Source organism: Octopus bimaculoides, chromosome 5, assembly GCF_046866305.1.
Source record: "Octopus bimaculoides isolate indiv1 chromosome 5, ASM4686630v1, whole genome shotgun sequence".
Taxonomy (NCBI): domain Eukaryota; kingdom Metazoa; phylum Mollusca; class Cephalopoda; order Octopoda; family Octopodidae; genus Octopus; species Octopus bimaculoides.
In genome coordinates this window covers 95,841,945-95,856,963 of record NC_142932.1, presented here as the reverse complement: position 1 = coordinate 95,856,963, position 15,019 = coordinate 95,841,945, and the positions used below count along the sequence as shown (strand labels likewise).

At 34.4% G+C, this 15,019-nt stretch overlaps 1 protein-coding gene across 1 annotated transcript in view; it reads left to right on the top strand.

Moving 5' to 3' along the window:
• The window catches only part of LOC106874549 (hemicentin-1-like), a 136,207-nt gene that overhangs the window by 68,660 nt on the left and 52,528 nt on the right, over window positions 1-15,019 (top strand). The window contains exons 8-10 of the mRNA XM_089352716.1: window positions 1,871-2,122; window positions 3,885-4,193; window positions 7,079-7,180. Of these exons, the coding sequence (XP_089208842.1) occupies window positions 1,871-2,122; window positions 3,885-4,193; window positions 7,079-7,180 (663 nt within the window). The remainder of the gene's footprint in view (window positions 1-1,870; window positions 2,123-3,884; window positions 4,194-7,078; window positions 7,181-15,019) is intronic.

Sequence of the window (15,019 nt, the reverse complement as noted above, 5' to 3'; positions counted from 1 at the left end):
TGCATAGGCTCGCAAGGAATGAAGCCAGTCTGCTCCGATGGATGTGTAATACCAGTGTGCATACTAGACAGTGTATTAGTACCTTGAGAGAAAAGTTGAACTTACGAATCATCAGTTGTGGTGTGCAAGAGAGACGATTGCGCTGGTATGGTCATGTAGCGAGAATGGATGAGGATAGCTGTGTGAAAAAGTGCCACACCCTAGCAGTTAAGGGAACCTGTGGAAGAGGTAGGCCCAGGAAGACCTGGGATGAGGTGGTGAGGCACGACCTTCGAACATTGGGCCTCACCGAGGCGATGAGTTCTGACTGAGACCTTTGGAAATATACTGTGCGTGAGAAGACCCGGCAAGCAAAGTGAGACCTAAATCTAAGGCCTCAGCCAGTCCACTTATACGTACCTTCCTTCATTGGACACTAAACTCCACTTGCGAAGACCTGTTGAGGCAAGTGAAATCGAAATTGAAATCGGATTAAATTTGACGACTGGTACCCATGCTGATGTCGTCTCCTTCATTGGGCACGAAACTCCACTTGCGAAGACTTGTTGAGGCAAGTGAAATCGAAATCGAATTAAATTCGATGACTGGCGTCCGTGCCAACGTCGTCTCCTTCATTGGACATGAAACTCAGCTTGCGAAGACTTATTGGGACAAGCAAAAGCGAAATCGGTATAGCACCTGTGCCCAGCGTCACCTTTCTGGCACTTTCTGGCACATGTGTAAGGACTTTCAAGCGAGATCGTTGCCAGTGCCCCTGGACTGGCTCTTGTGCGGGTAGCACATAAAATACACCATTTTGAGTGTGGCCGTTGCCAGTACCACCTGACTGGCCTTCGTGCCGGTGGCACGTAAAAGCACCCACTACACTCTCGGAGTGGTTGGCGTTAGGAAGGGCATCCAGCTGTAGATACTCTACCAAATCAGATTGGAGCCTGGTGTAGCCATCTGGTTTCACCAGTCTTCAGTCAAATCGTCCAACCCATGCTAGCATGGAAAGCGGATGTTAAACGACGATGATGATGATGATGATGATAAAGAATTGGTAAATGAACAGATAAGATATAGGTCAAGAGGACTCATTAATGTTGTCTAGCCAAGGATATGATGACTTCTTTTGTGTTAGTGTCACATTAAAATGCACCCACTAATCAGTAATCACAGATGAAGCAAGGAGTAGAAGAATGGCTTGTGTGATTCATGCAAGACATATAAGGAGTCCTGTCAGCATGACAAGAATTAGCAATGAGTACAGTGATTAATTTAGTATGTAGGTAGGATACCATCAATGCTTAGTCCCTTTCTACCTATCAAAGATCTCCAAGGGTGTTTAAGACTGGATATCTATTGGAGCTATTATATACTGATATCCTGGTACTTATAACTGAAGCTGTAGTAAGATTTGAAAAAAATTATAGGCATGACAACAAAACCTGGAATCAAAGAGTGTCAATATTAACTTAGTAAATCTGAAAACTTACAAGGCCCTTCTTCCATATGGAAAATTGCCCTATTTGATATGTAAAACAGGAATGGGTGGAAATTTGATACAATATACTCAGTGAAAGTACATCTAACTGTAGTAACCCTCGAAAAATTGATGAATGTTTCATTAGCCATAAGGTCAAGCTCAAATTGATCCAAGATTACAAGTTTGTGGTGATCTAAATCTGTATGATATTCTGTATGAGTAAACATGCTCAATGACAATTTTAGTATCTGAAGACTTACAAGACACATTCATGTGTTACTATAACCATGTTATTGATAAATTTATTTTTGAAATGCATATGGAACTGAAATTTTGTATTAATTTTTATCTTATTTTCTAAATTGAAACTATTTTCTGATTTTCTTTTTGATTTTTTTGAAGATGCTCCTCGTGTAAACTTACATATTTCAAATGAGACAAATAATATAATAATTAATTGCACTGCAGTTGATGGAAACCCAGATATTTATGAATACAAACTGAAGCAAAAATGGGGGAATGCCACTAAGAATACTTATAATATAAATGTATTATCTATAAATAATCCTTCTTTCAATAATACTGGTACATGGGTGTGTCATGTAAGCAATGAAGATTTTCATGTGAATAAATCATCAAACTACAAAATTCCAGGCAAGTATTTTACAATGCCACAATTTATTTATAAAAACATATTTACAATCAGTTATTTATTTGATTTCATCCCATTAGAAGAGTGTTGGACTTCGTTTCTTTTTATGTATATCATTATAACTTTCAGGAATGACTTGGTATGTAAATATTTAAGAATTGTAGATTTGATAACTTATATATCAAATTTTCTCCAAAAGAACTGAAACTAATTTCAAGTAAATTTTAAGCATTCATTTTATATAGTGAAATAGTTTCCCTATTGAATTTTCTTATTTAGTTTCTTCCATTTCAACTGTCTATTGTATGCCTGTATAAAGAATATACAGCAAATTAACTTATCAGGCAAGATCATCAAATATTTCTTGTTAGAGTAATTCAAGACTATAAAGATATAGAATTTTGGTCAATAAATTGTTTTCTAAATGTTACAATAGATCTTTCCAAAAACATTCCTAAAACTTTTAATAGCTAGTAATTTTCATTTAAATTTTATATCATGTTATATTTGTTAGCTTTAGAGAGGAAAGAAATATCTATATCATGTTTAGGTCTGTATGAAAGACACTTTGTAACATAAAAGGGATGGTTTATAGAATGCCCGCCACTTCTGATGTCTTGAGATTTAAGATAATGTAAGAACTGATGAATCAAGATTATCAGTATAATCTTAGAAATACTGATTGTTTCTGAGCAGCATTGGAGAGATTGTATTTAATGGAGATGACACACATTTTGGATTAAGTGATATTTGAGAACGAGAAATTTCAAAACTTGTAAGGAATTAGTTGATTTTCCGAAACAATTTCAGGGTGATAACACTTGAAACTATTAACTTGCTAGTTTTAAGTGATCAAAGGCTTTTTGTACTTAAAAGCCATAATGGTCACATTTTAAATAATGAGTAGAGCTGAAAACAAATAACTGACTGAGTGTTTGTTATGTATAGGAAGTTAAACTGGATATGATATATAAAATACAAGAGAAATTACCTATAACAAGCAATTTCTACATGCTAGAAGACAATCAAAACGACCGAAAACCACAAAAAATTTAAACATTTCAAAAGGAAAGAAAAAATAAAAGCTTTTACCTTATTTTAACAGTTAGACCTATAGGTTTTGAATTTTTTTAGTAAATAAAAAAATTTACTAGGCAAATTCTCTTCAGTAACCAGTCATCAAAGATTAACGTATAACTATGAGACAAAACACACGTATCTCTTAGATATATGTTATAATCTTTTCAAAATCCACTGCGCGGGCGCGGTTTCAGTCGGCAGAAAATGAAAAATGCCGAAACGAACTTTGAAATGCTAACATCAAATACTTGAGTATATATAAAGGGTAGCAAATCTTTACAAATTTTACTACAAATTTTACTAAATGCTGGTAGCTAGGTGACTTGATCAAGTGGAATGTGATGAGACCACAATGTTAGAAGATCTTCTGGAACCATACACTATAAAATATGTTATAGTTGCTGTAGAGGTTGTCACTGGATGGGATGATTAGCTGAGTTTGTTTGAAATCTAGGGATTCTAACTTGGAGTTGAAATGGTGCAGATGTTTAGAATTTTCAATGTAGTATTTAGCCTTAAATACTAGCTGAATTAGTCTGAATGTAAATTTTTGTTATCAAATTACATAGTTTGTTTTATTATTTCATCTTATTTTTTTTTTGAAAACTTAGAAATCTTTTATTTCAAATTTATAATATATATTGTTATTTTTCTCTTTTAATATTTTATTATTTTTCCCACCAGTGAAACCTATTTACAGTTCAGCACCAAATTATTCAAAAAAGAGAAATGTTTCAAATGGAGAAACTGTATCTTTCGAACAGTGTTTTTATTCCTATCCAAAATCTGATGTAAAATGGCAGAAAAATGAGGAATTAATTGACTCAAACAAATATTTAATAACTGATGATTTATCAAATGAGTTTCCTTTCAAAGGAAGCTGCACTAGTTTAAAGATAGAAGACATTGAAGAAGATGATATTGGTACTTATACCTTAACAGTGGAAAACTCCATGGGAAAATCAACTGCTGCTTTTGCTTTGAGATATAAGGGTAAGTTGTTACATGTTTGTAATTATTTTTTAATCATTTAAAATATTGTTTCATGTTATATAGAATTATTTGATTTGATTAATTCATTATAAAGTACATAAGGTTCTGCTTTCAGTTCATGTGTTCAAATTAGCTATATGTTATAAAAATGGAGGGTTGGTTTCAGCTCTGTTTCTCATTTAAATAGTTTCACATTTGTAAGTAGACATAATTTTCTTTTCACAACTATTCTAGAAAATTGCTCCTAGCAAAACTTTTACTGGAGAACCATTTCCTGAACTCTGGTAATGAAGTTTTCTGGTCAATTAACTATTTACTTTTAGCTTATTCAAATATTGTATACATAATTAGAGTGGAGTTGGTTTGAATGTGATAAGACTTCCAGCTGAAATATGGAAACAGTGAACTGATGCATGTAAATGCAAAAATTTTATACTTTTTGGGGCCCTTTACTGGTCCAAATTGGTTCAGTCTATTAAGTTATTTTCTTATAAGATTCCCATTACTTCCTTAAAGAATATTTGATAAATATGTCAGTTGTAGACATATATTTGGATTGTTGTAGTATAGTGAGTTAAATGAAAATAAGTGACTGCAAAGCAATGCTATAGAGGAAAAGTTACAAAAATTGTATTAGAACCAGTCTGAGACAGGATAACATTGATCACAGTAAGTTAGAAACAATTGTATTAGAGTAGATTACTTGAAGATTATGGTTCATCTGTGGTTCCATTAGTTAAAGAACAAGGTTAAGAGCAGAACTGGGGGAACCTTTCAGTATGAAGAATGAATTGAGGTGCAAAGAATCTGTTGGGGACACCTATACTGAGTAAAATAAAGAATCTTTAAATTTACAAATTGATAAATGTGCTATATATATTCAATTAACTTTTTGGTCTTAAGCTTAAGCTAATTTTTTTCTATATAGGCATTTATAAACTTTGCTACAGAGTAATTTCAAAATTGAATGATGGTAAAGAGTTCCCTAACCCAGTCTAGAACATCATACTTTAGTGTCCATTTTTCATACTTGCATGGGTTGGACAGGTTGACAGATTCTGACAACCTGCAGATCTGTGTCAGACTTCAGTATCAGCTCTGACATAGTTTCTACAGCTGGATGCCCTTCCTAACACCAATCACTTTATAGTGTGTACTGGATGCTTTTTTCATGATACCAGCATGAGTGAGGTGACCAAGTAACATGCAAGACAAAGTAAAGAAAGGAAAAAGAAAAAGCTCCATCAACTTACTAGGGATGTATTTCAGAGAAGGGCAGGTAGCTTTATGCGAGGTGTTGAAAGCTAAAGTATGATATAGGGACAGATACAGGTGTCTTACTACAAAGAAGAATACAGACCATGGATCAGGGGGAGAGGAATAGGTGAGTAATTTTGTAAGCATGTGTGAAGAGAATGATAGATGATTTGAGACTGGACTAGAGGCAGAGTGATGAAAAATAAAAAGGTGTGATTGATGGTACATATCATTATGGAGGAAGTGGTGAGAGAGAGATAAAAGTAGCTCAGGAAGAGGGAGATGACAAGCAGCAACACAGGAAGTGTGGAGAACAGCAATATCATATATTTGTAGTTAGATCAGAAAGTAAGGAGATGTGGTGCAGTTACTCAGTTGGCCAATTTTTCTAAGGAAAATAGTTCTGATATCGTGTTGAAATTCAATAGCTATAGAAGGTGCTGATAATAGGACCCTAGCAAATTCATTCAGTAACATTCAATAGATACTTTAGAAGTAAGATTTCTTATATTGGTAAATGAGTTGTAATCAAATTACATTAAATCATTGATTACATAAATTTTGTTTTAGGAATATGTGTGAAAAATTCTAGACAATGTTGATGTATCTCATGATAAAATGAAAACTAGTATAAATAAAATTATTGGAAGCGTACAATTAATTCTGTGGATATAAAAATAACCTATACCATAGATGAAAATTCTATTAATATGGAGAGAACCAGAGAGCAGGAATTTGGCAGTGTTTGATACTATGGACCTCAAAATTTAGATAACATCATGCAGGTATGATGTATATTCTACACAGTGAAATGTATGTCCTCAATGTGTGCACAGTAATGCAATTAAATCTTTGCATCTCAAGAAACCAGGGCTTTTGGTGCACTGAACAGTATTCACACAGTAGAAACATAGGTCGTGATGAATTCAATATCCTTAGGTTTTCGGTTGGCTAGCTAGAAGTAGTAGCCAAGTAGTTAAAATGATTAGTGCAAGTAGAACTAGAGATTGAATTGTAACTTCCCTTATTAAAAACAAAAGAATTTGTAGCTTCATATGAAAGGTAGAATACACAGTGCATTTGTGAGGAGTTGAAATGATGCATGGAAGAATGAAATGAACATTGGTTAGGAATGGAATTAATATCATTTGATGGATATGCAATACTAACATGTATCATTGACTGAGTGGAAGCTGAGAAATTGATTTTTTTAGTATATGTATAATGAAAAGGCATTTTTGTTGGATTAGATGTGTAATAGATAGAAATGGAATGAAATGACGGTATAATAAGGACACATTGAGGAAAACTATAAACTTTGAGGTATGACCTGAAAACTCTGAGGCTTAGTAATACATTACTATAATGTACTATAGAACATATTCATAGTGCTTTTAGCTAACACTTTGTGTTACAATGATTGTAAACAAATTGTCTGTACAATATCTGTGCTGATATAAAAAGGGTGTACAACTGTGTGTGCATTTTTATTGTTTTTTGAAGTCTTCAGCAGCAACTGTGTACTCCAGTATCTACTGAAAATAGGACAGATAATTAGTGACAAATTCTTCAATGCCCTTTATCTTTTTAATATATCAATGCAGGGTCTTTTTAATATATCTTTTCAGAAGTAACAAAAATCCCTTCGGGAACAATTATTGGTTGCACTGTAGGAAGTGTATTATTGGTAATTTTGGGGCTTCTTGGTTATAAATGCTACAAAATAAAAGGTTGGTATATTTTACACATTACTAAGATTTGTTAATTACATTGAGACATATATTCTTAAAACTCTCCTGCTCGACCAGGTATTGTAAAATAGATACTGAATTTGTGCTCATGTGTGTGTGTGTGTGTGTGTATGTGTGTGTGTGCGTGTGTGCATGCATGTGTGTATGCATGCATGTGAGTATGTGAACCTACACACTCAGTGTTGACTGTTGGAAGTACTGTAGTAAAAATTGAATATGCTTTTATTTTGGTCAAATCAGTCTCGTGCTATTCTGGAGTTTTACCCCTGTGTTCACAGGGTCATCAGGTATGATGAACGTGTATATACATTGATGAAATTGTAGAATAGCTGGAGACAGACTCAACCAATATATATATATATATATATATATATATATATATATATATATATATATATAAAACTCCTTCTCGTTCCTCCAATTCGATATCAACAATTATTACTCATCTATATCTCCTCAGCTTTTAAATAGGGCCATTCTTTTCGCCAGGAATCTTACTAACATTACACCTTTAGAAATTAACATTATAATCAACGCTCGCAAAACTCTTATAGCTTTCGAGAACAAGGTTTGGTGCCGAGCTAATCAACATACTAATAGCTCTAACAAATTATTTGATGTAACCATGGGTTCTTCCGATTCAGCGCAGGCCACAGATTTAGTTGGATTGTACATACTCCACCAATTAAAATCACACTTCCCTAACATCCATGGTGGTCTATATAGGGATGACGCTTTACTTATTACCAAGACTACTAACAAATCTTCCATTGAGAGGACAAAAAAGGATCTACACAAATTTTCTCAGGTATGAATCTATCAATAACATTTGAAAATGCATACAAAACGGCTAACTTCTTGGACGTTTCTCTGAACCTATCTAACTCGCAACACTCCCCCTATTATAAACCCAACCAGTACCTTAAATACTTCAATATTCAATCTAATCATCACAGATCTACTTTCGATAACATAATCATAGGGATCTCTACCCGCTTATCTGATCTATCCTCTTCTGAAGAAATATTTAACAATCACGCTCCATACTACAACCAAGCACTAGCGGCTAGTGGTTTCTCACAACAAATAAAATACATCCATAACACTAGACTTAAACAATTTATATCACAAATCGCACCCCAAAGACATAACATCAATCAAAACCACAACCAACCACCCACATATTCAAGCAGACCCCACAATCACACCTAAAACACTAGGGCCAAATCTAAGATGTTTAAATCAACTAGCCCTACCAAAAGTATAGACAACTGCCCTCCACTTAAACACCTTAATTACAACATGCACAGAACCCTCCAAAAAAGCGGTGGCCGCTCCATCCTGTGGTACACCCCCCATTCTCTCTTAACACTAGGAACCTAGCCAAATCTTTCTTTAAAATACTAGATTCTAACTTCCCACGACAACACAAATACCATTCTATACTCAACAGATCCACTTTAAAATTATCGTATTCTACCACTCTTAACTTTGAATCTATTATAGCAGCTTCTAACAAACATAAACTCTCGCTCTATTACCAAAACCTAAGCAACCGTAACTATGCTAGCACCAGCACCCGACCCACACATACACCCAACACGGACATCAATATACGTTCTTCTAACACTAACGCTCGTACACTGGAACAAAACCACAATGGATCCCAACCCATTAATATTCTAGACAATAACAATACCAATAATAACACTGATAGGACAAATAGCCATAACAATAATTCCACTGACCTAGATTCCTACACATCCCCTAATAACATATCCTCCAATAATAATAACTCAACCACAAGCATACGCAACCCTCTAGCTTCCTACACTTGTAACTGTCGCTCCGGGACTATCAGTCCGCTTCAAACACATTGCGTAAGATACAATGTAATATATAAATGCACCGTGAAAAATCTATTACATAACTCTACTGTCATGTACATTGGTGCAACTATAAACTTTAAACATCGCTACGCAGCCCATATGCACTCTTTTAGATACGACAAACAGTAAATCTACAACATTAGCCAATCATATTCATCACCTCAAAAACAAAAATACCCAATACACCTTAAAATGGTCCATCTTAGATTCTGGAACTCCATACCAGGGCCAGCGCTCCAATTGCAAGCTTTGCCTAACGGAGGCGTTCCATATTTTAAAATACAATTCTCCCACTCTACTTAATCGATATAACGAAGCGTTTAGCAACTGCAACCACCGCTCTTTTCACACATTTAGGTTCTATCACAAGCAAAATTGCACAAACGATCACGCAACATAATCACACAACCCCCCCACAGGCAACCTATTCAACCTGGCAAAAACGTCCATCTTTCACCATCTTTTGAATAAGATTATTTCCTTTCGATCATCTCATCACACATATACCACCAAATCTATTTCTTCTATTCTCAAATTCACAAGAACACCACCTACGCATACAGACTACGTCACTTCTTTCAATCCCTTTCCACCGTCTATAAATAGGCTTGGCAGCATCCTAAAATATGATACTACTAACTACCTTTCCCACCCATCCCTTCCCTTTATCTCTGTCCTTGGTTTATCACTCATACCCCCACCACCTATATACTACACACACGCATTCCTTCCTACTCACTAGACCTTTTAACCTCATCCCCCTATTCCTCCTTCACTCTATATGCTCATCCCCTCTACCCTGTTAAGACCAACTGACCATAAATATATCGCTACCATCCTCCGCCTCTATCTCTCCTCTATCCCCTTTCACATTCTGTCTTCATGACTTGACCTAATTACCGCTCACTTTTCACTTGACTTGGCCATTCTTCAAGTAAACAAGCAAAAATCCATCGCAATATGGAATATATGTACCTCTGCTATCTATGCTATATCAACTTTCGCTCCAACATAAATTTCCGGATTATCCACACAAGGATTACTTTGTACGGATTTCTACACGGATATTTACCACTGGAATGAAACTACACTTCAAGTACTGTTCTCTCTTTTTTCAGCACATCACACTCATTACCACTTCATACTAAAAATATCCGCCTATGGATATAATAATAGATTACTTTATTTTTTCTGTCTCCGATGAAGGGAAGTACTGGATCTTCCCAGAAACCAGAAACAGCTGTAAGACTCTATCCATAAAATACTTCTCCAACCTTACCTTTGCTCTCTTTATCTTTTTGTTTTTATATATTTACATATATATATATATATATATATATATATATATATATATATATATATATATATATATATATATATATATATATATACACATATTATATATATATATCAATGTTTGTTTTCTTTTATTATAATAAAAGCAATTTTGCATTAAATTGAAGGATTACACAATACATTTGATACAGTATAAATTTATTATACTTTAATAAGGGTTTGAAGTCACAGTCAGTACTATTCTTGTTAAAGAATAATGTATAAATATATACACAGACATGCATATGGACATATCTCTGTGTATATATCATTCAGCCACGGTAGTGGTTGAATATATTCTTACGTCCACCATTTCGTCAACTGCAGCAGCTTCCAAGCTTCACTACTAATTCAGTTCTCAACTACATTGCAAACTGTTAACAGTTTTAAAGAGGACACCTCTTCAGCTACACTTTGGCAAAAATAGTTTGAGATTTGGTTCAGTAGAAAAAAACTTACATCAAAATATCTGTGACCTCAAGGTGGGGGGTGGGGGGCAGTAAGGCACCTATTGACCTTCAATTAACATAATTTTTTTAATTTTAAATTAAAAGTATACCTTTCTTAGGCTTAAATGATAGAAAACTGCATGACGAATTCAGAATCACTAGTTGCATTGAACAAAATTTAGTAGAAAAGGAGTTATGAGGTAAAATGTTATGAAATTTCCTGTCAGTAAGTAAGAGAGTAAGGGAGTAACACTTCAGCTATAAGAATAAAGAATATATTTCTAAAATCAATGTTTGCTTTCTAAGGTGGCAGGCTGGCAGAAATGTTAGTGCGCTAGGTGAAATACTTAACTGTATTTCATCTGCCTTTACATTTTTGTGTTCAAATTTCACCTAGGTCGACTTTGACGTACAAAATTAGTTCATTCATTTTTTTTTTAACTAAACACTTTCAAACTTCTGATACTGGTGGAATGCATCACATAGAACAGGGTTTACTCTTAATGTTGTGGACAATGGAATTCATCATCATCATCATCATCGTTTAACGTCTGCTTTCCATGCTAGCATGGGTTGGACGATTTGACTGAGGACTGGTGAAACCGGATGGCAACACCAGGCTCCAGTCTGATTTGGCAGAGTTTCTACAGCTGAATGCCCTTCCTAACGCCAACCACTCAGAGAGTGTAGTGGGTGCTTTTACGTGTCACCCGCACGAAAACGGCCACGCTCGAAATGGTGTCTTTTATGTGCCACCCGCACAATAGATTGTATGATTGATTAATGATTATTTAGGAACAAAATTCATAAATAAAAAAATTAACAAGAACATTTTCTTAAATTTGGAAATTAAAAATAGTTTCTTTGGTTTATAAAATGGTTTTAATTTATGAAAAACCAAATATTTACATAAAATTGAAGGTACAATAATAGTCATTTTTTATTGCAAAATTAGGTTACTTGAGATGAGCCTGGTAACTGATGGTTTTAGGGTCTTGTTGTTTGTAACTTTTGGTGAGCCATGGTGCAACCAACAACATAGTAAAAATCCCTGCCCTTAATTTGGTGTGGATGGGTAATATCAAATAATTCAATCACAACATATATTTAAATTAAACATGAAAAAAATTGAAATATTATCATCACTTACATGGAAAAATCGAAATATCTTTCAGTATTTTATAAGGTAAAATCTTAAATTATTAATTGACACATTATCAATTATCTTATAACAGCAATGCATAGAAAAATCATGGATTACATGGAAAAATGCAAGCATGAAAAGTAATATTCTTAAGATTATAAACCTGGAAAAGTAAAAGACAAGTTATTACACCTGTAAAAGTATAGGACAAACTATTACTTGAAGTAAAGTAAAGAATAAGAAACTTTTACTTAAAATATTGCAGCTAAAATTAAAATTTGAATATTAAAAATTATTTTATTATAGTTTACAAACAACACTATAATTAAGTAGAATTTGGCTAATTTACTACCTTAAATACAGAAAAAAGTGACTAACTAGACAAACTTACAAATTAGCTGAACAGTTTTGTACAATGAATTTAAAAGATGAGAACTGTAAAGAGTGATAAATTAGAAAAATTGGCATTCTTTGCTGCAATATTTTAAGTAAAAAGTTTCTTATTCTTTACTTTACTAGAACTAATAGTTTGTCCTATAATTTTACAGTTGTAATAACTTGTCCTGTACTTTTCCAGGTTTATAATCTTAAGAATATTACTTTTCATGCTCGCATTTTTCAATGTAATATGCATGTGTGTGTGTGTGTGTGTGTGTGTGTGTGTGTATGTGTGCATGTATAGATAGATAGATAGATAGATAGATAGATATAGATAGATATATAGTCAAAAAATAAAGAAAAGCCAAAGGGAAAGAACAACAAACAGGGTGTATTAGTTTGAAGTTTTGTGGGCTCATGGGTGCTGTTACCATGTAAAAAAAAACACCCATGTTGATGCCTTGTAAAAAGCATCCATGCTAGTGCCATATATAAAGATGGTGCCACGGAAGTAGACACTTTAAAGTGGTTGGCATTAAGAAGGGCATTCAGCTATCAAAACCATGCCAAAAGAAACAATTGAAGCCTGGTGCAGCTCTCTGGCTGGTTAGATCCTGTCAAATTGTCCAACCCATGCCAGCATGGAAAATGCATGTTAAATGATGTAATATCTTTCACCACATGGGCTAAAAATTGTGTTGAAAATTGTGTAAAAGAACGCCCACCAGGCAGTTTTTTACTAGCCTCATGATAATATTTTCACATTTGAATCTCAATTCTAATAATTTTTATATAGTTTACATCTAATTATTCCTTTGTATATTAGTGCTCACTTGCTTAGTAAATATTGCTTTCATTATTTTATCACAGTCATAATCTCTCTTTTTTAAACAAACATCATTGTAGTCCAATAACATGGGGAGAAGCAGTTTGTTAAGATTTACTTTCCCTCAAAGCAACACAGAGATTTCAATTCAGTAACCCATCTGTAAGCTTTGCAGTGTGTGTGTGTGTGTGTGTGTGTGTGTGTGTGTGTGTGTGTGTGTGCGTGTGTATGAGAGAGAGAGAGAGAGAGAGAACATTGTAAACAATGAATGACTTAAACATGAAATGAAAATATTGTATAAATAAAAGAGCATTACTACAGATGTATATATCCCCGAATTTGCTGCCTCATAGCATCCAGAGAAATGGATATAGTTTAACAAAATTTTCTACAAATACCGCTTAGATGTTGTGGCTTCAGAGTATATAAGGATTCATGAGAAAGAATTTTTCTGAAGGGGTAGAGAGAGAAGTTTCAGAAAATTCACATAATCTGACTTTTTTCCATCATAACTTTCAGGAAGATGGGTATCTTTTAATGAAAATTTATACAAATACCTTTCAAGTAGCATAAATTACGATTATAAAGAAATTTGTGGGGAAAAAATTTTTCAAGGATTTTCCCCATCTTTTTTAAACCACAGCCTTCGAAATGATGGTTTTTTTTTGGTGTGTGTGTGTGTGTGGGGGGGGGGGCATTTTGTATGAAAAAGTTTTGAAAACTCTTTTTCATTACACCCCTTCCTCATTATTCCACTGACCAACTATTTTTTGCGCTTCAAAACCATGGGAAGACCATTTTGGTAAAAAAAATATATATTGTTAATATTTTCAGAGGGAAAAGTGAGTGATTTAAGGGTGATTTAGCTGTTGTTTCTAGCAACCTTTTCAATAGTTGTTGATTTTGTCCATTATCTGAGCTGCATTCTTTTTGTTTGTTTGTGTGGATGTGTGTGTGTGTGTGTGTCCTTGTGTGAAGTGAAGGGTGTGTGTATATGGTCATGTGTTTTAGTCTTCATTTGTGTATGTGTGCTTGTCTGTTCATATTACCTATGTATCTATTCATCTGTATGTCTATTTACTTTCATATTCATTTACCTACATACATGTGCATATACATATACATATATATACACACACACCCACCCACATATATACATCTACATAGCAGCCCACTAACTATTCTACCTGTATATAAATATAAACTGTGAGTATGGGGGTATGATTACCTACTATGTATATTTCCTATTTAGTACTGGGGATGTTTCATTTATAAGGACGTACTCCTGTAGGATTGGGTATTTTGGGTGCTTGGATAAAATGCAGATGTCAAGTTGACCCAGGTTGCCTCCATGTAGGTCCTTGGCCTGTTGGTAGAATATGGAGGACTGCTCTTTGTCATCAAAAAACTAAACTTCATTTCTACATCTCTTCTCTTCCTCACATTGCCACTTCATGCACTATGCTTATCTCCTACTCTCCAATCCAGTCCTCTTGGCCTGTCTCATTGCATCATTGCTATCTGCTAGCCACAAATCTGTGTGTTGATGACTAAAAACAGTCCTCCACACTCTACCTAGTGCTAGAGCATACCCTTGAGGTTCGAAGGTCATAATATAAGTGGCAGGATACTGCCAAAGAAATGTAATTAGGGAGTGTGGATGGAAAGTGAGTGGTGAAAACCTGGGTATATATAGAGTTCGGGGTGGCTACTGGAAAGCAATGATATGGAGAAGCAGTGCCATGAGAACAGGATTTGGGAGTGAGAGGTTGGCATAGTGCATGAAGGAGGGAATGT